The 26,745-nt window shown below is 35.3% G+C and overlaps 1 protein-coding gene across 1 annotated transcript; it reads left to right on the top strand.

Moving 5' to 3' along the window:
- Positions 1-1,028: 1,028 nt before the first annotated feature.
- Positions 1,029-4,970, top strand: LOC133861592 (uncharacterized). Its single transcript, XM_062297385.1, has 5 exons — positions 1,029-1,266; positions 1,414-1,907; positions 2,076-2,474; positions 3,001-3,978; positions 4,596-4,970. The coding sequence occupies exons 1-5, from the start codon at positions 1,029-1,031 to the stop codon at positions 4,968-4,970; spliced, it is 2,484 nt and encodes an 827-aa protein (XP_062153369.1).
- Positions 4,971-26,745: the final 21,775 nt, after the last annotated feature.

The raw sequence follows: 26,745 nt of genomic DNA, 5'->3' as shown, positions 1-26,745 counted from the left end.
ATGATATAAAAAATTCTTGCTAATTTTCTATTTTATGCTTTGGTAATCAAAATCATGATTTTCTTCTTACTATTTTTCTTCAAACTCATTTTTCATTCTAAACTACACCTATGGGAACAAAATTTTTAACATGTTTTAATTTAGTAAAATGTTTATTGCACACACTTTGTACACAAAGTCCTACGTGGTACACACTAAAAAAAAATAAAATTAAAAAACGTAATACGTATCACACTAACAATATCAGAGATTCTTACTATTAATCTACACATCTAAGAATATTTTAAATGTTTTAATTTATATAGATTAAAACTAAAATTATGATTTTTTTTTTTTATAGTAAAATTTTATGTGATTTATATATTTATGCAATGTTCTATGTGTAATAGAGATTTTTTTTTAAGTTTCAAAATTAAATTATAATTAATAATCTCGCGCATTGTGCGGGTTATGAGCTAAGTATATATAGATCAAAAGACGTCTTTCCTCTATATATGTACTACGACTATGGGTTGGGCAAATTATATATATATTAATTGTTTGATTTATTATGAGGTTCCAATATGAAAAATCCCAATTGACCCCAAACAATCCCTAGAGAAGGGTGAAAAGGTGTTTTCAATAATTATACCAAAAAAAAAAATTTGCTCTCCTAGAGAGAGAACCTCTGCCTTCTCTCTACAAACGAGTTAAGGAAAAATTAGGTTTTTGTACCTATCTTCCCCCTTTTGAAATTTCCTCTTCCACCTCCGGTAAATCTAATACACCATCTTCACCTTTCAAGAACTTCTCTCCCAAATCCCCCCTTCTCTCTTTTCAAGAGACAAGGAAAATTTAGGATCTGTCCCTATCTTCACCCTTTGCAATTTTCTCTGTGCGGTCCTTTCCGCTTTGTGCGGCCCTCCAGCACGTTGACGGAGACTCTGAAGTTTTCTTCACAAGTCTGATCCCTGTGCCTTATCAGAAACACTTGGTCTTCTTCTATGTGTGTGAAATTTCTGCCAAGGTTTCTTGCTGTGCTTCCAGCCATGAAAACTCTAGCTTGGAATTGTAGAGGTTTGTCCCGTTCCTCTGCGATTCGCAGCCTCAGGATTAAGGTCAGAAATAATTCTCCTGATGTTATTTTCCTTTCTGAAACTAAAACATCTCCTTCTGTTGCTTCTAATATTTTACATAGTCTTGGTTTCTATTCGTTAGTCCATGTTCCCCCTGTTGGCTCTAAGGGTGGACTTTTGTTGGCTTGGCGAAGCGGTGTTGAATTAGAATGTTTTGTGACTAATAAATTTACCATTATTGCATGGTGTTACTCTGACCCCCGACCCCCCCCCCCCCCCCCCAACAATCCCTGGATTTTATCTTGTGTTTATGACCCCTCTTTCAATAAGAACAATTCTGATTTCTGGAATTACTTAGCTTCAATTAATTCTGATTATTATGGGCCTTGGTTATGTATTGGAGACTTTAATAGTATTCTGGACCAATCTGAAAAATTTGGGGGTCGGCCTTATGCTTGTTCTTCAAATGATCTGTTTCGGGATTTTCTGAATTCACATGGGTTGGTTGATCTTGGTTTCTCTGGTTCCCCTTTCACTTGGTCAAATCACAGGCATGGCCGGCATCTTATTAGAGAAAGACTGGATCGTAGTGTTGCTTCCACTCAATGGATTCATCTATTCCCTTTATTCAAAGTATGGCATCTTCTAGCCCAAGCTTCAGATCATAATGCTATGCTTCTTAATACTTCCTCTAGCAACTCCCATCTTCCTACACCTTTTAGGTTTGAGGAATTTTGGACTAAAGATCCTTCTTGTACTGAGGTTATAGCTTCTGCCTGGCGCCCGAATGTTGTGGGCACCTCTTCTTTTATTCTTGCACAGAAACTGAAATCTACTAAAGCTGCTCTTAAGGTCTGGAATTCTATTTATTTTGGGAATATTCAACATCGGATCCACACCTTGTTAAGTCAACTTGATGTCCTTCAGAGATCCCAGACTTATCCTAATACTTCTACTGAAGAATGGACTATCAAAAAAACTCTAGATGATCTTTATCTTTAAGAAGAGATTCTTTGGAAGAATAAATCTAGAGAAACCTGGCTCACCTGTAAGGATCTTAATACTAGATTTTTCCATGTCTCTACTATTATCAAAAGAAGAAGAACTTCCATTGATTTTCTCAAGTTGCCCACGGGAGCTTGGATTACTGACAGGGCGGATATTGGGAACTACTACTCCTCTCATTTTACCTCCCTCTTTACCACCTCAAATCCACCTTGTCCTGATGAATTTTTATCCCTCTTTGAGAACTCTATCTCCTCTGATGAAAATGTTACTCTTTGTACCATTCCTTCTGAGTTGGAAATTTTTAATGCTCTTTCTAGTATTGGATCTACAAAAGCTCCTGGCCCAGATGTATTTACAGCTTTGTTTTACAAGAAATATTGGAGTATTGTTAAAGATGTTGTTCTCCGCAGTGTTTGGGATTTCTTTTCGAAATATCATCTCCTTAAGGAACAAAATCATACTTTCATAGCTTTGGTTTCCAAACAACTAGGACCTTCTTCTGTTAACCACTTTCGACCTATTAGCCTCTGCAACATCATTTACAAAATTATTTCTAAAATTTTGGCTAATAGATTTAAACTTCTCTTACATCATTTCATTTTCCCTTTCCAATCTGCTTTTGTCCCTTCTAGAAATATTCAAGATAACTCCATTCTTGCTCATGAACTTCTCCACATTTTGAAGAAAAAAAAGGGATGAGGGGGTCTTATGGCTATCAAAATAGATATGGAAAAAGCTTTTGACCGTATGGAATGGAACTTTCTATTTGCCATCTTGGCTAAGTTGAGTTTCCACCCCACATGGATTAACTGGATCCGCATCTGCATCACTTCCCCTTCATTTTCCATTCTCATTAATGGTAGTCCCTATGGTCTTTTCACTCCGGCCCTTGGTCTTCGGCAAGGTGATCCCTTATCTCCATTCCTATTTATTTTAGGAACGCAAGTGTTCTCCAGGCTGCTTCATCACTTCCCCTTCATTTTCCATTCTCATTAATGGTAGTCCCTATGGTCTTTTCACTCCGGCCCTTGGTCTTCGGCAAGGTGATCCCTTATCTCCATTCCTATTTATTTTAGGAACGCAAGTGTTCTCCAGGCTGCTTCAAAGACAATTCTCTATTGGTCTTCTCAAAGGTATTAACATGGCTCGGTCTTGTTCCCCCATTACTCATATTTTGTTTACAGATGATCTTCTTATATTTGGTAAAGCTACCTCGTCTGAAGTGTCTACTATAAAAGATTGCCTTGATTCCTATTGTAAATGGTCTGGACAAGCTGTAAATACTACTAAATCTTCGATACTGTTCAGTAAAAATACTACAGCTTCGCCCATCAACAATATCAAAAACATTCTTCCTTTTAAAGCTACTTCAGCAATAGCTAAATATCTGGGACTTCCTCTGTTCATTGGAAAATCAAAAAAGGAAGCTTTCCAAGATATCTTGACAAGAGTGCTCAGGAAAATTGAAGGCTGGCGAGCCAAAACTTTATCTCAAGCCGGTAGGACTGTACTAATCAAAGCTACTGCTTCTTTCATCCCTTCATACACAATGAGTACCTTCCTTCTTCCAAAATCTTTCTGTACAGCTTTGGATAAATCTTTCAAAGATTTTTTGTGGGGATTTCCTAAAGGGAAATCTCGTAATCTCTTGCTCAAATCTTGGCGCTCTATTTGCATTCCTCGTCATCTTGGAGGCTTGGGTATTCGCAATATGTATGATGTCAATCTAACTCTGGTTACAAAACTTGGTTGGAAGCTTTTATCCAATCTTGATTGTCTTTGGGTTAATCAGCTTCGGGAGAAATATATTTATTATGGAACCTTCTTATCTTCGCCAGTGGTGTCTAATGCTTCTTGGTTATGGAAATGTATTCTTCATTGCAAGTCACTCCTCACCTCTGGAGCATGTCTACAGGTTTCTATCAATTCTCACTTCTCTATATGGACCACTTCTTGGATTCCTACCTTACCAAATTTCAGACCTAGCCTGAAATTTCTAGGTAATAGGGAGCAACCCTCTTTGTTTATTTCAAATCTTTTAATTCTAGGATCATCTATATGGAATATTTCTAAAATCCTGTCCCTGTTTGACAATCTTTCGGCACAAGAAATTCTCAAAATTCACATATCTCCTTCTTCTGCACCTAATTATATCTGGACTCCTCTGCTAATTCAGGAAAATTTTCAATAAGCTCCGCTTATCTTTCTATCCTAACTACTAATCATCCTGAGTTGATTGTCATTTCTTCCCAACCATTTTGGAAACATCTTTGGAAATTAAAACTAAATGATAGGCTGAGACTTTTCTTGTGGAAAGTTGCATGGAATATCCTTCCCACAACCTCCAGAATTAATTCCATATTACCTTTCCCTAATAGATTACCAGTTTGTTCACTTTGTAAAATTGGTGATGATTCTCTACATCACTTATTTTTCAACTGTATTATTGCCCGCTTTGTGTGGCGAAATTCCTTTTGGCCTCTAGATTCTTCACCCTTCAACTTCAGCACTATGGCACATTGGGTTCAACAGATTATTTCTCCAGGGACTTCCCTGCATATTCCTCCAACGGATCATCATAAATTTCAGATCTTTGCAGTGGTGGCTTGTGATCTCTTGTGGTTTTACAGAAATAAATCTCATCATGAAGGAATCAGCATTGATGTTCGCCTTATCTCTCAGCATATCAATAGGGTTACTATGGAGCACTTCAATGCTTGGCATCCTTCTCTTCCCATTGTTATGGAGAAATGGCAGCCTCCTCCACATTCCTGGGTGAAAATTAATTTTGATACAGCTATCAAAGGCTCATTCTCAGTCCAAGCTGCGGTCTGTCGCAATTCACAAGGAAAAATTATTCATATGGCTTCTTTGCTCTCCCCCCCTTGTCAACCAAATTATGGATAAGCCCTTGCTGCCAAGTTAGCTGTCTCGATGGCTTCATCTCATCATCTCGATCTTTTTATTTTGGAAGGTGATTCACAAGTTGTCATTTCTGCTATACATAATCCGTCTATCACTCAAGATTGGAGGATTTCTTCTCTCATCATGAATACAGTTGGCTCCATCTCAGCCTCTTCCTCTTGGAAAGCTCACAAAATCTCTAGAAGTGCAAACTTCTGTACCCATCATGTGGCACGTTGGGCCGCAACCAGATCTTTTTCTGGTAGCATTCCCAGTTCTCCCCTTCCTTTTTCTTCACTTCCTATTGTAAGTGGTAAAGACCCCCCCTCCATCCCTAGTGATGGTAGGAGTCTTTCCACCTAGTTTTCTTGCTTTCCCTGTTTGTTTGTTTCAAAGTATCTATATAATAATAATAATAATAATAATTATACCAATTTATAATTATAGCAATTATATAACCACATAAATTATCACCAATTAAATATAATAAAAACAATAAATCAATCCGCACAATAATTTGCTCTATAGTCTATATCATCTACTCTATCTGCTGCATCATCATCTGATTCAATAGTAAGATCTTTAGGAATAGCATCTTTGATGACTATTTATTTCATGAATTGAAGCAAAGGCCAATTTCTCCCTGTACCCAAAATAATAATAGCTAGCCTAGCTGCCTAGGCCCTAGACCATAGAGCTCCACCCTAGCCCTGAATCATAAATACCTGTATAATGTATATATCTCCAAATCGGTTTACGATCGAGAGGTAAAACGCTACAAAATTGCCCATGAATAATACTTGTTGTATTAATTTTTTTTAACAAGATCGATTGTCATATCATTCACAGTACGTAGAAGTTCTTTAAAAGGCCATGCATGAAGGATATATACATTAATCCTAGGAATTATATATATACGTATCGGATAAGAATTCTGACCTCAACAATGAAGACTATGTCTATAGGTTATTTCATGACTCATGAGTATAAAAATGTCCGAAAAGAAAAAAAAAAAAAAATAAATAAAATTAGGAGAAGTATGTAATTGATAATGAGACCAAAAAAAGAAATTTTAACAATTAACATTGATCCCTTATCGGATGTTTCTAAGCATGTTTTTTTTTTTTTTAACAAAAAAAAAATGTAGAACTGTAGAAGTACTTATATAATATTTTATATGCAAGTTGACGTGGTTGCATGAGTAATTATTACGCTCAATACATTGATTCGGCTCCACCACCACTATATTAATAACCAGTCCTTAACTTAATTTGTCTTCCCTATTTATATATGCTTCTTTAATCTAAATTAAAATGCACAAAAATTTGACTAATCATGTTTGCAAGTAATTAGAATATGTTCTGTACATTGAATATTGTCTGCGTATTTTGCCAAGAACTTGCTAGAAAGCGAAAGATCTCAACTTAGATTTGGTCAATCAGTAAGATTCCAAAATATATGCATCTTTGCGAAGATCTAGCTTACTCGCATTTTAAAGATCTTCTATTTATTCTAATATATATTGAATTTGAAGATATTCCAAATCCATATAAAGTATAACGTCTTGATGATATATATATATAAAAAAATGATGTAATTATTACGAGAACTTTAGGCTTGATGATTCATTAATCATAGAAGGTGCACTTGTTTGACTTTCAGAAGTGAATAACCATGACGTGCATTTTTACGACATTCGTGATGTGCGACATGCTTTTGATACGAGTTCTCTATGCATGACGAAAGAATTAATCCCGCATTATGCTGGTTGAATATATAAAAAAAATATTGAGAGGGACTGCTAGTGGGATTCGATCCCAACTATTGGTCATGATAAATCTCCCATACATATATTTGATTAATTAATTAGGATATGCTGTTCCCTATTATTAGTCCTTTTAATTAAATGAGAATTGCCATGAACAGTTCAACGACCATGACACAATTAATTACCATTATTTTGTCCTATTTATAGGGGGCAGGCTCCAACTCTTTCGACATGGGGATCGAGAAATTAAGCTCACATAACAAACTTCCAGAGAAGCAGACACGGCGTGATGTTGGTCCGGCTCATCTTCTACCGTAGCATCAAGAGCTTAGAGACGAGCCGGGACCAATATCACTCTTGTATGCTTCTTTGCATCAAGATTAATTTTCCTTATTTTCTCTTTTCTCTTTGTTTTGAATATATTGTTAAACCTCATCATGAGCAGCACTTAGGCTTGGGCATTTTATGTTGCTATAAGATGTTTTCCTAAGAAGTTAATTATTGTTCAATTTAGGTACGTACCATGCACAATTAGACAAAAAAAAAAAAAAAAAAGGTACGTGCGTACCGTTGACCCTAATACAATGTTGCACAGTCAACCCCTCCAAGCAATATGTACAATTCAGACATTTGGGTCACTTTTATACGGTAAGCTCTGTTGCTTTCCCATTACCCGGCCACTTGTAGATTAATTTATTCTGTCATTTTTCTCTTGCATTTTCGTAACCGATAATGATCATTTGCAACTAAATAGAACGTACGGCAAGAATATGAAGACAACCACACGTAATAAATCAAGAACATCAGAAATATTAGATAAGAAACAAAATGGTTAAAGTTGAAGTTATTCATTTGTCAGGCCTCCTACAACAGTGGTTGGTTAGTGTTAGAATTAAATATATCCTGAATATAATATTATTGATTTATATTTCCTAGTCTAGATTGATTTGTATTTCTTTCTGTAAGTCGATTTAGATTTATTTGTATAAGTCGACTTTATTCAACTATGAATAGGGACCTATGTATTGTAAACAACTAATTTATTAGGCATAATGTAGCCATTTAGGTTTTATTTTGTGAACATAAGTCATAGGCTGAACCACATAAATTCTCTGTATCTTTTCTCTCTCTTACTTCCACTTTTATTTTATTTTAGATTTATACACAAATCTCAACGGTTTATGATAGAATCTGTCTTTTCTGATGCTCACATATATAAGTGTTAGAGTTTTTCTGAGTGCCCATGCATGCAGGGTACGTAAAGGGTGGCAAGCTTCCATATAGTGGATGATCGATCGCTTTGTTTATTCTGTACATAGTGCATTAGTGCAACATTGATCAGGCTTGTTTATTGTCCCTTCGATCAGCTTGCATGCATGTTTATTGGCTGAAGAAGAAAGATACAAAAGCAGCAACAGGAGCACCGTACCATACCTTCGAGTTCTTTAATTTGTATAACTCAAAAACCAAATATTATGGATAATTTGTGAGCCCCCAAATAACATGCCATAAATTATATATATTGGTCTCACAGTGCATGTGGAATACTATTTATTTATTTTTATGAATAAGAAAGAATAGATAGAACAAAACAACAGAAGAAACAACAGCAACGCGCCTCATGTTGATCACAAAACCAGCCAAGGAAAAAAAAACCAGCTATACAATTACCCAACAAGCAAGACATCCTCTGCAATACTCGAAGAATTAATTGATCGACCAACCATCTATTAATATAAGAAGGCCTAAAACCAGAGAAAGAATTGATACTAAACCTTACATGTAAAGGGATGGCAGAACATGTTGGGGTTGTCCCACATTGGTTGTGGAAGGGGTTGGTGGTCAGTTTATAAGTGTGAAGGAAAGCCTCACCTCATGAGCTAGCTTTTGGGGTTGAGAGAGGCCCAAGACCACCTAACACTGGCATCAGAGCCCAGGTTTACTAACAAGTCTCAGGCCCTATAATATGCGGGAGAAACAGGTTGTTCCTGCTCCGACCTAAGGCCCGATGTGTAAGGGGGAGATTGTTGGGGTTGTCCCACATTAGTTGTGGAAGGGGTTGGTGGTCAGTTTATAAGTGTGAGGGAAAGTCTCACCTCATGAGCTAGCTTTTGGGGTTAAGAGAGGACCAAGACCACCTAAGTTTGAGGGAAAGCCTCACCTCATGAGCTAGCTTTTAGGGTTGAGAGAGGCCCAAGACCACCTAACACTGGTATCAGAGCCCAGGTTTACCAACAAGTCTCAGGCCCTATAATATGCGGGAGAAACAGGTTGTTCCTGCTCCGACTTAATGCCCAATGTGTGAGGGGGAGATTGTTAGGGTTGTCCCACATCGGTTGTGGAAGGGGTTGGTGGTCACTTTATAAGTGTGAGGGAAAGCCTCACCTCATGAGCTAGCTTTTTGAGTTAAGAGAGGCCCAAAACCACCTAACAGAACATTACCAGGCCAGAAACATTCATGTTCTTCCTAGCAAACAATCTTGAATTCTCGATCTTTCCAAAAGTAAACCCCAGCGGCGGCCAACATTATGAGCTTAACAACCAAATGTAAGAGAGAATTGCCCTTCTTCCCGCTAGCCACATCATGTCAAAAATCACTCCAGCCAATAAGAACAAGACCAAGGTAAGTGACACTTGCCAACCAGATCGAGAACACCAGTTAATTACTTTAGAGAAATTACAAGAGAATGTAATTAGAAAATAATCCAAGATTTCATTGTCACTATATATTAGAAAAGGGGCAAGTAAGACTAAGCTAGAAAACGCAAAGTTAGCAAATTTAGTGTTAAAACACATCGTTTAGGTTGTATTTAGGGTTATGATTTAGAGTTTTGTCGGTATAAAATAGGGTTCAAGATCGTTCAAACAAAATAATGCAATCCCTTGAAACCCTATAGCTTGTTCGAATGAAGCATGCAGCCGCAGAGTGTTTAATACTAAACTGTTCCTCACCTATAAAAGCTAGCCTTATGACTTGTCAAAAGACCCTTAGGTTGTATTACATTGTTCTTGGAGATCAGTTCTCTAAACACTATTAATTAAGTCTAAATAGATTTGATTTCTCTATTTGATTATCATTGTTCAAATTATATAAAACCTTTTACCCGGCCATTAGAGTTCTGGATTCTAGCTGTAACGCACCCTAGTCCCAAATTAATTGGGAACACGAATAGTCCAGATAGAGTCGGTGGTTTATAAATTAATGAGCTCATAGGTGTTAAATCTTACATTGGTTTCTTACTTTGTGATACTAAGATTTATAAGTAATTTTAGAAAAGCTTCAAATTGACTAGTTTTTTTATGATAATAAATCGAATATGGCTAGCATTTTTCTTAGGTTGTACGTTACAGTAAGGGACAAGGTTTGTTCATGAAGTTCTTCAAGTAGAAATTAAAATGGTCAAAGATTCTTCAGCCACCACGATGGAAGATGAAATGGTCGTTTGCCGAGGTTGCAAGCCAAGTCTTGGGTTACAAAGGTTGTGTAAGTTGACTAGTTTTTAATGACATAAATATTCTATAGTGTATACATTTGGAGCAGGCTGGCCTCCAAATTAGTTTTAAATTTGAAAAGTTCTTCAAAAGGTTTTCACTTTATTACCAAATTGTTGTTTTGATTTTTGATTTTTTTTTTCCCCTTTATTTGATTGTGGTGATTTTAACCGTAGTGTTTGCATTGGCTTATTAATTGTACTTGTTGTTTGGTACCCTGAAGTGTTATAATTAACTTAATTGGGGTCTAAAAATAATTTTTTACAAAATGAAGCCAATTTATGAAGGTAGGAATTACTTTTTGGACCATATTTTTGCCATAGTAGGCTAGTAGCATACAGCATTTGTTCTAGTAATTTGGACATCAATCATGTAAATTCTTATGAGAACTTTTTATGTTGTTGCATAAGATAAATGTAGGGAAACCAAATTGCTTATCCAAGGCAAACAAATTAATTTCATGTAATTCTCGTCAGCTAGTGAATAAAGAGTATGGAGAACTACACTTACAATTCTTGATCTTTCATTACTTTTGACAAAAAAAAAAAAAGAAAAAAAAGGAAAAAAAAAAAAAAAACATTCTAGGATTTAGATATCGGTCAAAATTTAACAGAATTTGTAAAAATATTTATGTCTAAATTTTTGAAAAAATTTATATATTCTTTTTTTAAAAAATAAACACATGGGTATTTTGAAAATTTTGATAAGATTTAATGAAAAATTCTAATGGAGTGTTGAAATTAAAAAAAAAAAAAAATTGAAATATGAATACCTTAAATTGATAATTTTTTAAAATTTAAATACATTTTTTTTTTAAAATAATAAAAAATCAGAATTTATTAGTGAAATTCTCCCTAAAAATAAGTTGAGAAACGTCCACCCTAAAAGTCAGAGAGGAAAGAACAACCAGTGGGACTAATTAAGCATCATAGAGATAGCCAATCAGCCAAAGCATCTGTCTTAAACCAAGGGAAAAACAAGAATTATTTGACGAATATTATGGAAGAGTGTTGTTTTAATAGTATCCTTTAAAAAATGATGTGGCTTTTAAAATTACTGTTTGATCAAAATTCAATTATGATCAATCACAAGACAATGGTTATTTTAAAAGCTACTTCATTTTTTAAGGGACACAAGAGAGATCGACTTCTAGCATTACTCCACTTAAGAATACATATGAATGGTTTTTAGGGTTTTTTTTTTTTTTTTTTCTATAACCAAATAGTTTTGACGAGACATAAATTTAAAATAATTTTAAGTATTTTGTGAATTAATTATTTTTTAGGGTTACTTGTAAGTATTTTTTTTTTTTTAAAAAAAAAAGGAAATTTTTTTATACTTTTATCAAACACATGCAGCCATATCTATATATCCTGTTAAAATAATAGATTAACAATTGGATGTCTAAAAGGCCTGAGATGTTAAAAAGTGATAAATATTATATTTTATACTTCACTGTTTGGTTTTATTGAAAAATAGTATTTTACATGTGCTGCGTAAAGACAAAAATAGAAAAAGAAAAAGAAAAAAAATTATATATATATAGCTTTCTGTTTCTTTTCTTTTACTACTGATTCAGTGATGACTAGCTAGCTAGATTGACAACCAGAACAGCTCAAATTAGGGAGAATTGCATGTGATAATTAATGGATGTTGCTCATGTCCAACTTTTAGGAACAATTTGAGAATGAGAGGCCTGCACCTTCTAACTTTATTTGTAGTATACGTATGTACGTTTCTTTTAAGGAAAGGTAGCTAGCAAGGCTCTTATAATCTGGAACGTCGAAGCCTGTTTTATATAATACATGAAGTTTTATGAGGAGCTAGCGCGCATATATTATAAGTCAAGTTTATAGTCTGGGTTTGAAAAAAAAATGGTGGGAAATCACAAAAGCAATCACATATATATATACCATCAGGCCGGCTAGGGTAAGAGATAAAAGTATACTAGCTAGCTAGATTATCAAATTGCACCCTGAATTTTCAAAAGTGACTGAAACGGTTGGCTAAAAGCTGCCCGGCCATCCGAGCTAATGCGATCGATCGAGTAGCTTTCGATAAATACTTTGAGAAGCAGCCTTGGCCTACATGGGAGAAGATATTTGCAAATTGACTGTTGGAGTACATGAAAGGGAGAGATGACGCTGTTGTTTGGCAAATAGATTTACACAAGTAGTAGATCGTTAATTTTAAAATTAGTAAAAAGTAATAATGTGATATAAAGTAAAAAGTATTTGTATAGAAAAGTATAAAAATTTTATATTGTAATGAATTTTTTTATTTAAATAGTAATAAAAAATTATTGATGTGATATAAAAAGTGAAAACATTTTAATGTTGATTGTTATTGAAAATTAAAAAAAAAATAAAAAAAATTAAACAGTAATGTCCCCTACTTTGTTCTGTCCCTGGCGTTTTCAAACAAGGCTGACATGCACTCGCACACACTCATGAATTGGATCAAAGGGTGCAGTAAATGCGTGTTATTCTCCTCTTAAACAATAATTCTTAAAAGTTTCCAGACTTTGGTCCCGTTTGAAATTCATCGTTCACTTTCCTTTGGAATTTTTTTTAATGATTGAAAAATATGACTGATGGAATATAAAGTTGAAATAATTCATATAAAAAAAGTAAAAAAATTTGTTTTGTAGTGAATTTTTTATTTAAAAAATAATAAAAATGTTGATGTAATATAAAAAATGAGAAAAGTAAAAAATGTTTTGAAATATATGTTTTCTGAGAAAGTAAAAATAAAGAAAAAAACATTTCAAACCGGGCCATCAATTAATTGAATGGCATTGCTCATAATTATAATAGTACTGTCAATCTCAAATAGTACTCATTTCTGCAGTTATATATTCCCAATCATATTTCCTCTATAGTACTGATTACGTAGGTTTGTTTGTAATAATTGCTAGATTTTTAATATTTTTATTTCTTTCCCCCCCCCCCTCTCTCTCTCTCTCTCTCTCTCTCTCTCTCTCTCTCCCTAAGAATTTGAGTAATATTTTGAATTTTGATATGTACGCATATATAATAATTATGTGAAAGACATTTAATCCAAGTACTTGGGCTTGATCGATATCCCAATTAAATATGAATCTAAACTGTGAGTCATTGTGTGTTAATAATGTATAAAAATCGTAAAAGTTGTAAATTAATTTGTTACTCGGGCGTCATAAGATTATTTTGTGATTTATAGAATCTTTCTAAAAGCATTATTATCATGTAAATTAAGGCCGGCGACCTAAAAGCAGACATGGAGTGGCCCGGAATTTTGACATCTCAAATATGGGTCCCTGGCCATATATATAGGAATCCAGGTTATCTAACAGTATAAAATAAATTAAAAAAACAACAATAAAAAAAGAGGACCCTTTTATTTTTCCCAAAGTTTAAATTGGCATGGCATGTTTATCACATAATCTTGCAACGACCCTTGAAATGACTAATTTTATGCTCAACTTTGTGTTTTCTCTCTAATTATGCTTTCCAATCTAATCCAAATTAATTAAAATGCTTAATGGCCGGGAGGACCTTTAGCTTTTCTAGCTGAGCAAATCTAGCTAGCTCTAGCATCAGGAGCTAAGCAAATCTCAAAATATGTTGCCTTTTCAAGTATTTAATTAGAATGTATATGTCAATGGCGGACCTTTAGCTTTTGTATCTAACATCTTCAAATTTTTTTTTCAAGCAATTGGAATATATATGTCCCATACACCGAACTTATCTTTTTCCTTGAAATCTCAATTCAGATTTTGTCAACCCCTTATATTCTAGAGCATATATATATGCTTCTTTTCCAAGATCTTACGAGCAATTTAAAATCCTTTCCTTTCGTTTTTTTTTTCTTTGTTCTTTTTATCAAACAATAGGATATTTAAAAGTCACTATTCCTGCTAGCTCCATAATATTTATACCCATCAAGTTAATTATAATATTTTAAGACTGCTAAACAATTTTAGAGATTTTATTGGATGATTTACAGTTCAAAAAAAATAAAATTCTTTTGGTTATAATTGAATCCTCAACATCTATGATGTAACATTATAGATTGAAAATAACCACCCCCCCAACCTCTTTTCATAAGATGTAACATTTTGCTGTATAGGTGATGCGGACGTGATTAATTTCCATATCCCACCAATATATATGGGACAAGCTAGAGATAAATTTCAGAATCGTTTCACACCCCCAGCTAGTATTAATCAACAAAATAGCTGGTGCATCATCATTGTTTGGCTTGAAGCTAGATTCAATAACTATATATATATATCACGTGCATTTCTGTGAAATTTTGGTGATGTACGTACGTATACGTATATACTTTGGCATAGTATTCATACTAGCTAGTTTTCATGTCATAACAAGAGAATAATTATTCCTCTCCATTATGCAGCTTTTTTCAAAAAGTTGCTGGATATATTCCTAAATCTTGATCACGATAAATCTCACATATGGTTAGTATATGCACGTCATTAATTAACAACATACAGGATCCGTCGAGAAAAACCTTTTCAGTCCTATATATATGTAGGAAGGAAGCTCCATATATCATTCCCAGCATAGGGAGGTGAAAGCTCAGAAATCTCTAAGAAGACAATAATATTCCTGGGGAAGTAGACAAGGCGTGATATTGGCTTGGCTCATCTTCTGCTTCACATCAAAGCTCTGAGACGAGCCGAACCAATATCACTCTTGTATGCTTCTTTTCTTTCCATATTTTCCTAGCTTTTTGTGTGTGCGTGTGTGCATGTGTGGAATATAAGCCGTGATCAACCTGTTGAATGATAACAGAGGTACGTAGTTTGATATCAGAAAAACCCCTCTTTCTTTAGACTCTTTGTTGGTACAGTTTCCGGTATGGTGACGTGTCGCCTGGTGATTCGCTGCTGGGTTCTGATCTACTACCTCAATCGTGCAAAAAGAACAAACAACTCGTCGGGGGTGCCGACTACGCCCACTCCGATGCCTAAGTCAGTTCAAATCAATTTTCTGAAGAGTATTTTCAATCTCAATCTCAATCTCAAGAGCTCAGAGAATTCGTAGTCTCACACCTGGTGTGACGGTTTTATTTATAGGCCAGACTTGCGGTCTTACCAGACTTCTTGACGCCTAGTTGGATTAGGAGTTTGAGTCCTAGCTTGGTTGAACTTTAACCATATCTTCAGGGAATTCGAATGGGATTGTAGAGTCCGGAGTTGATTGCGTTTGTACCTCTTTAAACTTGATTCCGTATCAATAACTACCTTATCCCATTAATTATGGAATTGTGGTTTTATCCCTGATCTTCTGGGATTCTATCTTTATAGCATTCTAAGACGACTGCGGTACACTTCAGCTAACCTCCGAGGTGATGATACCCGAGATATGTTCGCTCCGACTTGGAGATCTCGGGATATCGCCGCACCATAACAGGGTTGTGTAAGGCCGAGATGTTGTTACTCCGAGATGTTGTCGCACCGGCTTGATATCACACCGAGGTGTTATTACCCTGAGGCGTTATTACTTCGAGACTCAAATATCCGAGATATGTTCGTTCCGATCAGACTAGGAGATCTCGGAATATTTTATATACCGTAACCTGGAATGTTAAGACCGAGACGTCTTTATACCTAGACGATCTTTTCTTTGCTGGGTCGGAACGAGTGTCCGAGACTTAACTCCGAGATGTTTCTGAATCCACGTGTCCCTAGGGTTAATTTTATCCCTAACACTCTTGTTTCCAGAAGAATTGACATGCTGTCATAGGTGTAATGCTTGACTTATTCTTCATATATTTCATGCATATAGACTTTGATTAATCATCAGAGATCGAACGCGATCTTTTTTGACTCATGCATTACCACTATCCTGTTCCAAATCCATTTACCCATCAAAACGATGATAAGTTGTTTTGTGATGATCCTTTGTTTATTGCAGTCACTTTAAAATCAAAATATTTCAGTTGTTGTGAGCTTATTTTGCACTGATCGATACAAGGAATGTTTCAAGCTTTGAGAGATTTATATTAGACATCTTACGATCTTCTGCTTTGTATGAGACACAACCATCTTTGTCCCGTGGCCTGAAAGAACTTATGCTTCCAAGAAAAATAAAGCAGAAAGCATGCAAGAGTAAGCTTACTACGGCTATGATTCTTAGAATGTTTGTTTTGTACTTTAATTGTTTTCTAGGATGAAAACCAAATCTAGGAATACTGCCAACCGCATCAGACAACAGCAAGGAAAGAACCTCCATAGCCATAACAAATAGGTAAGGAGAGATAGGATCTCCTTGCCTAAGTCCCTTCTTACCCGGGAAAAAACCCACTAGTGATCCATTAAGAGCAATGGAAAAATAGGGGCTAGTTATCATCCACAACAACCCCTGCCTCATCCTTAATAGACTTGATAAGATTAGAGGAGTTCCTCACTTTAACCATTTTATGGAAAAAAAACTGGTATTACTATCCCCCAAATTCAACCATTGGACTCTAGATTTCTGCTTTAAGAACTTCTCCTCAGCCAAAGAAATAGTTACGTATTGATGTAAACACTCCTTTTCCCTTAATCGACATCTCATAGAACCATGAGAATTTATGAAAGCAGCTTGAGCAACATCAAGATCCTGCCTGGCTTTGATAACTCTCTGCCACAAACAACAAAAAATCTCCTTATTTTTTATTATCAGAATCTGCTTAACAGCTTTGAATTTAGTATAAAGTTGGAACATTGAAAAACCAACTTGATCAATATTCCAGCCCTCCTTAATCCAATCCAGAAAATCCTTATGGTCAGCCCAAAAATTGAAAAACTTAAAAGGCTTAAGACCATAACTGACATACTTCTCCACCGAAACCAGAGCAGGTGAATGATCAGAAATACCTCCAGCTAAAAATTCAACTGAAGTGTTACCATAACCAGATAACCAACTAAAATTGGTCATAACCCTACCCAATTTCTTGGATATAAAGGCATCTCCCTCCTGTTTATTAGACCAAGTATGAAAAAACCCTGTAAAGGTCAAATCCTCCACCTCCAATCTATTAATGCAGTCTCCAAGATCTCTTTCATAACCAGAGAGATCAGAACCTCCCCATTTTTCCTGTAAAGACCTCACAACATTAAAATCACCCCCAATTATCCAAGGACAAATCCATATATGATCCTTAACACCAAACATTTCCTGCCAAAGCAATCTTCTCTCAGCCCCTTTCGTAGAACCATACACAACTGAAATAAATCAACATCTCTTATCCTGAGAAATTATCCTACAAGTAATAATTTGCTCATGAATAGAGATAGATTGAATAGCAACAATATTCGGATCCCAACAAATCCAAATTCTTCCCAAACAATGATTATCATAGTTATGAAACCAGCCCCACTTTGGAACAATAAAATCTTTGATCTTCTGAGCTTTCTCCTCCCGAATTCTAGTTTCCACAATACAAATAATAGAAATATTCAATTGCCTCACCAACTTTTTAACCTCTTTTTGTTTGAAGGGATCATTAAGACCCCTTACATTCCAAAAAAGGATCTTCATCCCCGGGTTGGTGAGAACCCTCTCTCAAAGGGAACCCCATCACCTTGATCTCCTACAATTCTTTTCCCTTTGTCATTAGAAGAAATGGCTTTTTCAAACACCTCTAGAAAAGTAATAGGAGTTCTCAACGCAACCCCTTCATCATCTTCCTTATCCAGATTTCCTCTACCAATAGCAGCAAAGGAATTTGAGAGTCTAACCCCTTTCATTTTTTCCTTTCCCTTAGAAGGTCCTAGGGATTTCCTCACAACCCCAATTCTGTCATCAGACTGCTTAGATATTATAACTAACGTGTCCTTAATTAGGTGAGGTGGCCAAAGTGGAGACTATCATTGAAGCCATGAATTGGAAATGGCACCTAATTAATTAGCCACCTCCTTTGACTGGCAATTAAGCCAATTATTAGCTCTGGCCATCCCGCTAATCTCAAGCTTAATGCCGCGCTTAGTGATAAGGCGAAATATAATGGACCCATGGTACCATGATTCTCTGGCTGGCAATTCCAAGACGAATGGCTTGCCCAAGGCATCATCCAGCAGACAAATCAATGTGCTCTTTGCAATCTTCACCTGCAAGACCTCAACCAATTTGTTCTTCTCATGCACACACCTTCTCGATCGATCGGACCAAGTCTAGGGTTCTCTCTGTCCATGATAAATGGAACTTAGCCTGGGACCAACGTAGCTAATTAGAGGACATAATGCATTAATGAGTTGACTATGCTATGTATGATTCTTAAGCTAAAGCTTACTATCTTTGTATTTTGTACTTGGAATGAGAGGATCGGAACAACATAATATATATACTTGACCCCAATTTATAACAATATAGGAAATATCTCAATTTTATCACACAGTTCCAATTATCAATTGAATTAACAATTAATCAAACCAAACGCTAGGTATTATATATGCTACCAAAATTCAAATAATAAGCAAGTACAACAAAACGATTTTGGTAATGAAGTAGAAACTTTTAAATAATTCTTTAAAAGAAAAACTATTTTGTCCAACAAACCCCAAAGGAAGTCCACTAGAAGAAAAAAAAAAATTGTAGTCTAGACACATGCTTGTAACCCAGCAAACGACCCATTTTTCTTTCACCGTAGTGCCTCCAAAACTTCTGATCTTTGATATTATATATCTCGAATCTCCTCCATGATGTAAGGGATATAATAGTATAAAGGATATAATTGTAATACTAAGACTTTAGACTTTTGTTAGTTAAATAGTTGAGCTTTTGTTAGTTAGTTAGCAGATGTAGGTTGAGAGTATAAAAAGCCCAATGTATGGGAAAGAAAGGTTATCGAAAGTGTTGAAGTGTTTTCTTAGAAATTGTAATCTTGGAGCCTTTTTGAGTGAGCTCGAATCATCCATTCTTGGAGCTTTGGCTGAGCTCGAATCAGCCTATTCTATCTTCAATGCAATAGTCTACGTATTCATCATTCAATTTCCATTCTTTTCTCTATCTTTTAGATTACAAAATACACAAACAAAATCAAAAAACAAGAAAGTTCATTACAAGTGGTTGGTCATTGCTCCTCAGGGAGTTAGGAATTTCGAATGCATATTCTTGTGCAACACCTTGCGAATTCACAACACCGTTGTTCCCTTTGCTGAACCACTCACGTAATTTCTCCATAGCCTGGCGTAATTCCTCATCAATTTGCCTCCGTAAAATCTGTTGCTGCACTTTTTGGTTTGCTTCCTCTTCTTCTTGCATTTCCTTTACTTCTTGTATTACCTTTCGGAACTGGTAATCTGCTTCACGAAGTCTTTGAATTTCTTCATGTTCTTCTTGTATTTCCTTTCGGAACTGGTACTTCAATTTGCTGATAAATGATTCCCAATTGCCAATCAATCCCCATCGTTCAACGTCCCCAAACCAAATGGCAGCTTCCCCTCTCATGTGAAATGCAGCAATGGGAATTCGGTCCCAAACTGGAGTTTGATAATATTCAAAGAACGTGTTTGCCTTAAAAAGCCAGGTATTAGGATTTTTACATGTAAATCTTGGAAATTCCAATCTTGCAGGACGGGGTTGTTGGTTTCTTTCCCGTTGATTCTCATCACACCTTCTGCCAACCCTTCTTTTTTCATAACAATACTGATTCGCCTGAGAATCCTCTTCTTTATTTTGTCTCTCGTTCTTTCTTCTTTCTTCAGAATACTTGTTTTGGAACTGCATTCTTGGATTTCTTGCACTGCAATTGTTCTCCATGGATTAACTTTGATCCCGTTGCCATCTTGAATGTATATTTCTCCTGATTGTCGCCATTGTTCGATCGAACGGCTCTGATACCACTTGTAATGTGCTTTTTTGTTTATAGAATATTTTCTATGATTTAGATGGAAATGGATATGAAATTGGAATGGATATTGATGAATTTGTAGAATGAAAGAATGGAATGGATAAACTGTATATTGAAATTGATAAAAGGTTGACTAATTCGAGCTTAGTCGGGCTCCAAGAATGGTTGATTCGAGCTCACCCACAAAGGCTCCAAGAACTACACAATTCTGAGAATTCCCTTACACAATCGATAACCTTTATTTCTCATATATTGGGCTTTTATACTCTTAGCCTACGTCTGTTAACTAACTAACAAAAGCCCAACTATCTAACTAACAAAAGTCTAAAGTCTTATTATTACAATTATACCCTTTATACTATTATATCCCTTAAACAAGAAAGTTCATTACACATGAACTCGCTCGCTTGCTGCAGCCCAAAACTTCGGCCGCTAAAGGTTTTCTTTTTGTGGTTTAATGGTAACGTAGAGAACAAAAGAAAGGTTTCAATTTAGGCACAAAGGTTTAGAATCTCTCTCCAAAGTATTCAAAAAAAGTCTGTCTCACATTGAAAATTGTGCAGGGTATGCTTTAAATAAGTAGGGTAAAACCTGTGTTTAATAAGGTAAGTCGGTTTTAAATAAAAAATATTGTCTATTGCAACTTCAATCAATCTAACATCAATCCACTTTGATCGTACTTTTTGGGTTTTAGTAGTACTAGACTTTATGCACAAGTTTGATCGTACTTTATGTATCAGATTTTCAAACTTTTGTTGACAACTCATTTTAACTTAATAAGCAATGAACTTCATGAAAACTTTTCGTTAAATACATAATTAATGTAGCCCTTTGAGTCTGAATTAGCTTTCCAACACCATAAAACTTGCCTTTTATATGATGTCGGAATCAAAAGATTTAATAGTACTTTCACTCCAACTAATTTTTACTTGACTGTGCGCATTCATAAATTTGAATTCTTGAACTATTTTGAACCCTAACTCAAGTACTACTAAATACGACCCAAAAAACGCTCTTGTTTTAACACTTGAATTTGGCAACACAAATATAAAACCTAACATATACTTTAGGAGATTTAGAACCGCTACCAATGTCCTCCACTATATTATTTTATGAGTTAGGATGAGATTCAATCCCATGGATTAACAGGGACAGAGCCAGACATTTTAGTGAGAGGGGGCAAAATTTTTTTTTTTTTAAAGTAGGGGTTAAAGTGTATATATATATATATAGCGAAGTAAATTAAACATAACCCATTTTTTATATTTTTATTATTCCCTTCAAATTAAAAATAATAAGCAAAATTGAAAAAAAAGTTTTTTGAAAAAGTAAAGAAAACCGATTTCCAAAGATTCAGATAATGAAAGAAAAGAAAAAAATGTCTTAGTTTTTATACTGAAATTGAGAAATTTCAATTGGATGAATTGTGTGCTTCTCGACGTTCTCGCAAAGCTTTACCAAGATAACATGGCTCCTGAAGCTAACATTATTTTGCTCCTTTTGTTAGAACAGCCAACTCTAACTAACACAATAGCCCATTAATTGTTATACAAAACACAATATATTCTACACAAAACACATTTTGCTAAATGCAACACAAAACAAATGAAACACATATCTTTTAAATTTTTCTAATGCCATCTAGCTATATTGAAATGAATTTCCATTTTACATTATATTTATTCTTTGCCACACATCCTTAGAAAATCGAGCTTTGCCAGGTGTGTGACTCATCGAGTCCACACCTATCTTCTTCCAATGCACTGCTTTACTAAACCCCTTTCATTTACTTTGAACAAAACATATGCAACTTTGTAAAGCTATGTTACCCTTCTCAAACATGTATGTTGCTACCCGTGAAATATTAGAGGAAAAAATTTTAACAATGAAGCTATCGTTCCAAATAAGATGAAACCAGTTGACGAGATGATAAAAGGGAATGGGCCAAGGGGCAAAAAAAAAATTATTACTAGGGGCCAATAGGCAAAATATCTTATAATTTTTATTTTTTATTTTTTTATGATTTAATTATAAAACAGCACCCAAAGGTTCACATATGCTTGCATCTTCAACCGGTAGGGACAAGAATGATACGCTTCATGATTAGGTGCTTAATGATGTTTCATTTAGTTAGTTTTTTTTTTTTTTTTTTTTCTTAAGAGTTGAGGGGGGAGGGGGGGCCATGGCCCCTACCGGCCCCCCTTGCTTCTGTCACTGATAGCAACTAGGTAAACCAAGCAAATCAACAATAAATCAAATAGAAATTACAAGAATCACTTACATAGGGGAATTTCCGCTCAATACAGAAAAATTCACCGAAAATCGCCTTTGTTCTCACCGGGAAAATCCTCCACGAAAGCATTCGGAATACGCGCCCTCCGTCGACCCACCGTTGACCGGACCCCCGGAAGGATCGGGTCCCTCTATTCGGTCCTCCAGCCTCACGTGTTCACTCTCAGGGTCTGATCTCTCCCTCTCCTAGGCTCTCTTCTCGTCTCTCTTCGTGTATCTCTCTCCCTCTCCCTCTCGATCTCTCTCTGTTAATCTCCCTCTCAATCTCTCACTCTTTCTATTTCACCAAGAAAGGAAGAACAAGAAAGTGAAGGGAGAAGAATCAGGAGAAACTGGGAGGAAGAAGAGAAAAATAGAAAACGAAGAGGAAAAGAGAAAGAAGAAAGAAGAGAGGAAGAGGGGGCTGTAGACAAGGAAGAAAACGAGAAAAAAAAAATGGGATTTTCGGCAAGAGGGGAGAGAGAGAGTGCCGGAGATGGACATAGAGTGAGAGGGGGTTGTGGACGAGGAAGAAAATGAAAAGGAAAAAAAAATATGATGTGGCATTGCCACGTTAGGGTATAGGGATTTGGGAGTGGGGAGTTTGGTGTATACCTAGCATTTCCTATGATTAATTCATTGTTCGCGTCATTTAAGAAACCAAACACTAATTTTTTTTTTTTTGTTTTTCACATGCAGCTTGCAAATTCTTTTTTTTTTTTTTTTTAACAAAATAACCGGAGCTACCATAGATTAATCTGAAGAGGCCGAAGGAAAATACAGTGAATAGAGGCACATCAACACTCTAAGTCAAAAAAATCTGACTTGGGTGATGCCTACAAATAAACAAATATTATAAGGACAAATGTTTCAGTTACTCTTTAACAATAAAGCACTCCTAACAAAGAAAAGATGGCTGATCTAGCTAACAAGCCATAAAAAGTCTAGTAAAATATGCAAATCTAACAGACAGACTTTCAAAAAAAATTCTAAAAAAACAGAGAAAAAAAACAACTACAGAAAGCACCCAACACAAGCCGGCGTCGAAAGAGAAATTGCGCCTGTCTTGCAAGATCCAGCGAAAAAACATAGATCTGGACTCAAAAGTAGATGTAGAAGAAGAAAGCTCAGCCAAACTTTCGTCGGCAACACAAACGGAAAGGTCGCTTACTTACGAGACGTCTTGTGTTAGCCTTCCTGCCTGAAGAAAAAAGAAAAGAAAAGAAAAGAAAAGAAAAGAAAAGAAAAAAAAAAAAAAAAAAAAAAAAAAAAAAAAAAAAAAACAAACAAACAAACAAACAAAGCTCCATAGCCTTAGAATGACTAGGAGACCCAAAGCTTCATAGCCCTAGAATAACTAAGAAAACAAAAGCTCCATAACCTAGAAGGATTAGGAGAACAAAAGCTCCACTGGATCGAAGCTAGTGGGAAAACAAAAAACCTTCATAGCCCTAGAAGGACTAGGAGGGAAGCACCATTGGGCACGCCCCCCTCCTCCTCAAACACCTCTCTTCTTCCTTCTTTTTCTTTCTAGGGCCGGCTCTCTTATGTCTTTCTCCATCAGTAGTTTACATGCGAATTGCAAATTCTGAACACTACTCTAAATAAGAAATCACTACAAAAAACTTGTATTTTAGTCACGTGGCTATAGTACCCAGTATAGCCACGTCGCGATTTTGCTACATGGTGATTACCCACGTCGCGATTTTGCCATGTGGGTAATCAACCATGTAGCGAAATGCTTTGCGTAGGTAATTAGCCACGTGAATTTTTGCCTCGTGACAAAAAAGCCACGTAGCTAAAATATTCATATTTTTTCTCCAATTTTTTTTGGAATTTAATTTTTTTTTGGAATTTTTTGAGGTTTGAAATTTTAGCCATATGGCACATAAAACACGTGGCTAATTTATTGAAATTATTTTAATTTATTTTAAGATTTAAAATTTTAGCCACGTGGTTTATTGGCCATGTGGTAAATAAACCACGTGATTAATTTATTAAAAAAAATTAATTTTATTTAGATTTAAAATTTTTGTTACGTGGTTTATTGGTCACGTGGCACATAAACCACGTGGGTAATTACTTCCCTCCAACCAATTTCTAATTTCCATCCTCTTTAATTATCTCTTTAGTCGTTCTTACTTTTTCTAAATTCTCCCCCCCCCCCCCCCCCTTTTTTCATTTTCCTTGCCCCCTTTAACTTTTCTTTTCATTTTCCTTTTATTTTTTCTTCCTTCTTCCCCTTTTTCCCACGCAGGCCTTTTCTTTCTTCTTCTCTCTTCTTCTTCTTCTTTTTTTTTTTTTTTCTTTTTTTTTTTTTTTTTTTCACACAGAGAGGGAGATGGAAGAGGGAGACTGAGAGAGCTAGAGAGAGAGAACTGGAGCGTTTCTGAGAGAGAGTTGTGGTTGATGACGGCGAAGGAGTCCGGAGGGTCACGACCCGACGCCGGTGAAGCCAATCGGGTGTTTTTCCGGCGTTTTTTGGGTTTTTTTTTTGTAGTTTCATTTCGCTCCATCTCTGGTAAACATGCATCTCTACCGGTAAAACTGGAACAACGACGTGGTATTTTTGGTTTTTGTTGGTGATTTTTGGTGATTGTTTTGTGATTGTTTTGGTGTTTTGTTGGTAATGCAGTCAATTGAGGATTTTTGGAAGATTTTTTGGATTGGATTTCATGGGAGAAAGAAGGGGAAGATTTCGCCGGCTTTGAAGAAGTTTCCGGCGAGGGAAGAAAAATGATTTTAGCGACGTGGGTTAGTTCCGCATGGCTAAAAGTGCCTATTTTTCTTTTTTCTTTTTTTTTTAAAAATAAAAATAAAAAATAAAATATATTTAGCCACATGTGAGTGGCACGTGGCTAAAAGCCATGCGGCTAAGTAACCACATGTATAAAAATACCACGTTGCTAAGTGACATTTAGCAACAACTTGATTAATCACTTGGGACCCACGTGGCTAACTGCAAGTGGCTAGCAGTTAGTGACGTGGATGACCCTCATCCACAAGGCTAACTGCATGTGGCTAAATATCAAATTTTTTGTAGTGAATTCTATAACAACAGAGAAGAAGAGAAGAAGGAAAAACATTACTAAAATATTCAGGAAAAAATATATTTTATAAATTACAAAAGCAATTTATGGCAGTTTCTAATTATTGAAAAACCAGTAATTCTAACAGTTAAAAAAATAGTTAAATATGACTGTTAGAATAACAGTTGTACACACGTAAATAATAAGCTCGTATGTGACGACTAACTGGGTGATACAACTAGCATGTGTTTACTCAAAAAATTTCAATCTAATATAAGAGTAAGATAAAAGCTTATAAAGCACACAAAAAATTCATAACTTTTTAATGTGGGATAAAGAGTAGTTGAAAAAATAAATAGAAAAAAGTTAAAATATTCAAATAGAAGGAAAAACTTAAATTTTCATAAAATAATTTTCAATAGAATAAAGCTTACTTAAATAGTTCAAGAAGTATTGGTTGACTAACTCGGGGAACGTTAACGTGAAAACCATTTCTCTAGAATTGTCATTGAGCACAAAATATATATAGTTTATTTGATAGGATTTGGCCATATCTCGATCCTAGCTAGCCATTATCTTCTTTAATATATACCATGTCAACACGACTGCATTTGAGAGAATCACCTATGGGTACATCAATATATATATTTGGGCACAATTTTAATTTAAAAATTTAAGTTAATGAGTTTGAGTCCACTTATATATGTATATTAACTAATATTCATTTTATTTATTTTCTTCAATGAGACGCAATATTCACATGTGTACTAGCTCATAACTAATCTTTCCCTTCACGTCTGAGTCTTTTTCACATTGACCTAATTAACTCATCTTCACAAGCGAGTCATTTACAAATCTAAGAGTGTTACGTGTACAAGGGTTGCATTAATTGTTGGTCGCCAAATGCAACTTTCTTTAAAGAGCCATCCACACTCTTTACCAAACACTTGCATCAAAGACCATGACACTTGTTTAAGCAGAAGCCATACATAAATCTCATACAATTTTTTTGTGACAATAATTGTTTGAAGTCATTTTAAGTAAAATAGAGATGAGTTATTTCATGATCAATATTTCATTTCATATATTTAACGGTGTACATTATATCACAAGAAAAAATATATTGCTACGTAAGTCATTTAAAATTTATAAATAACTGACGTCATATCCACTTTAGCCTTGGACGCAAATTCGCGCGTATTTAAAATATGAAGGTTCTGCCTACCATTTCTTTTAGGCAGTTAGAAAACTCACAACCTTCATATTTTTATGATCACGAAGATGATCACACTGTTTTGGAAGTTTGTTATAGTTTTCTCTATGATGTTACATTTTGAAAAACTGGTTGACTGCCTAGGGGCTAGGACCCTAGAGGTAG

This window comes from Alnus glutinosa, chromosome 1, assembly GCF_958979055.1.
Source record: "Alnus glutinosa chromosome 1, dhAlnGlut1.1, whole genome shotgun sequence".
NCBI lineage: Eukaryota > Viridiplantae > Streptophyta > Magnoliopsida > Fagales > Betulaceae > Alnus > Alnus glutinosa.
The sequence above is the reverse complement of the archived record's forward strand: the minus strand, read 5'-3'. Positions and strand labels throughout refer to the sequence as shown.

Bases quoted from the DNA above. Each gene is read 5' to 3' on its own strand.
- LOC133861592 (XM_062297385.1), top strand. From the start codon at position 1,029: ATGAAAACTCTAGCTTGGAATTGTAGAGGTTTGTCCCGTTCCTCTGCG. The intron at 1,267-1,413 runs GTTTTGTGACTA...GGAATTACTTAG, and splicing joins AAGCGGTGTTGAATTAGAAT to CTTCAATTAATTCTGATTAT. The intron at 1,908-2,075 runs GTCTGGAATTCT...ATTCTTTGGAAG, and splicing joins CTACTAAAGCTGCTCTTAAG to AATAAATCTAGAGAAACCTG.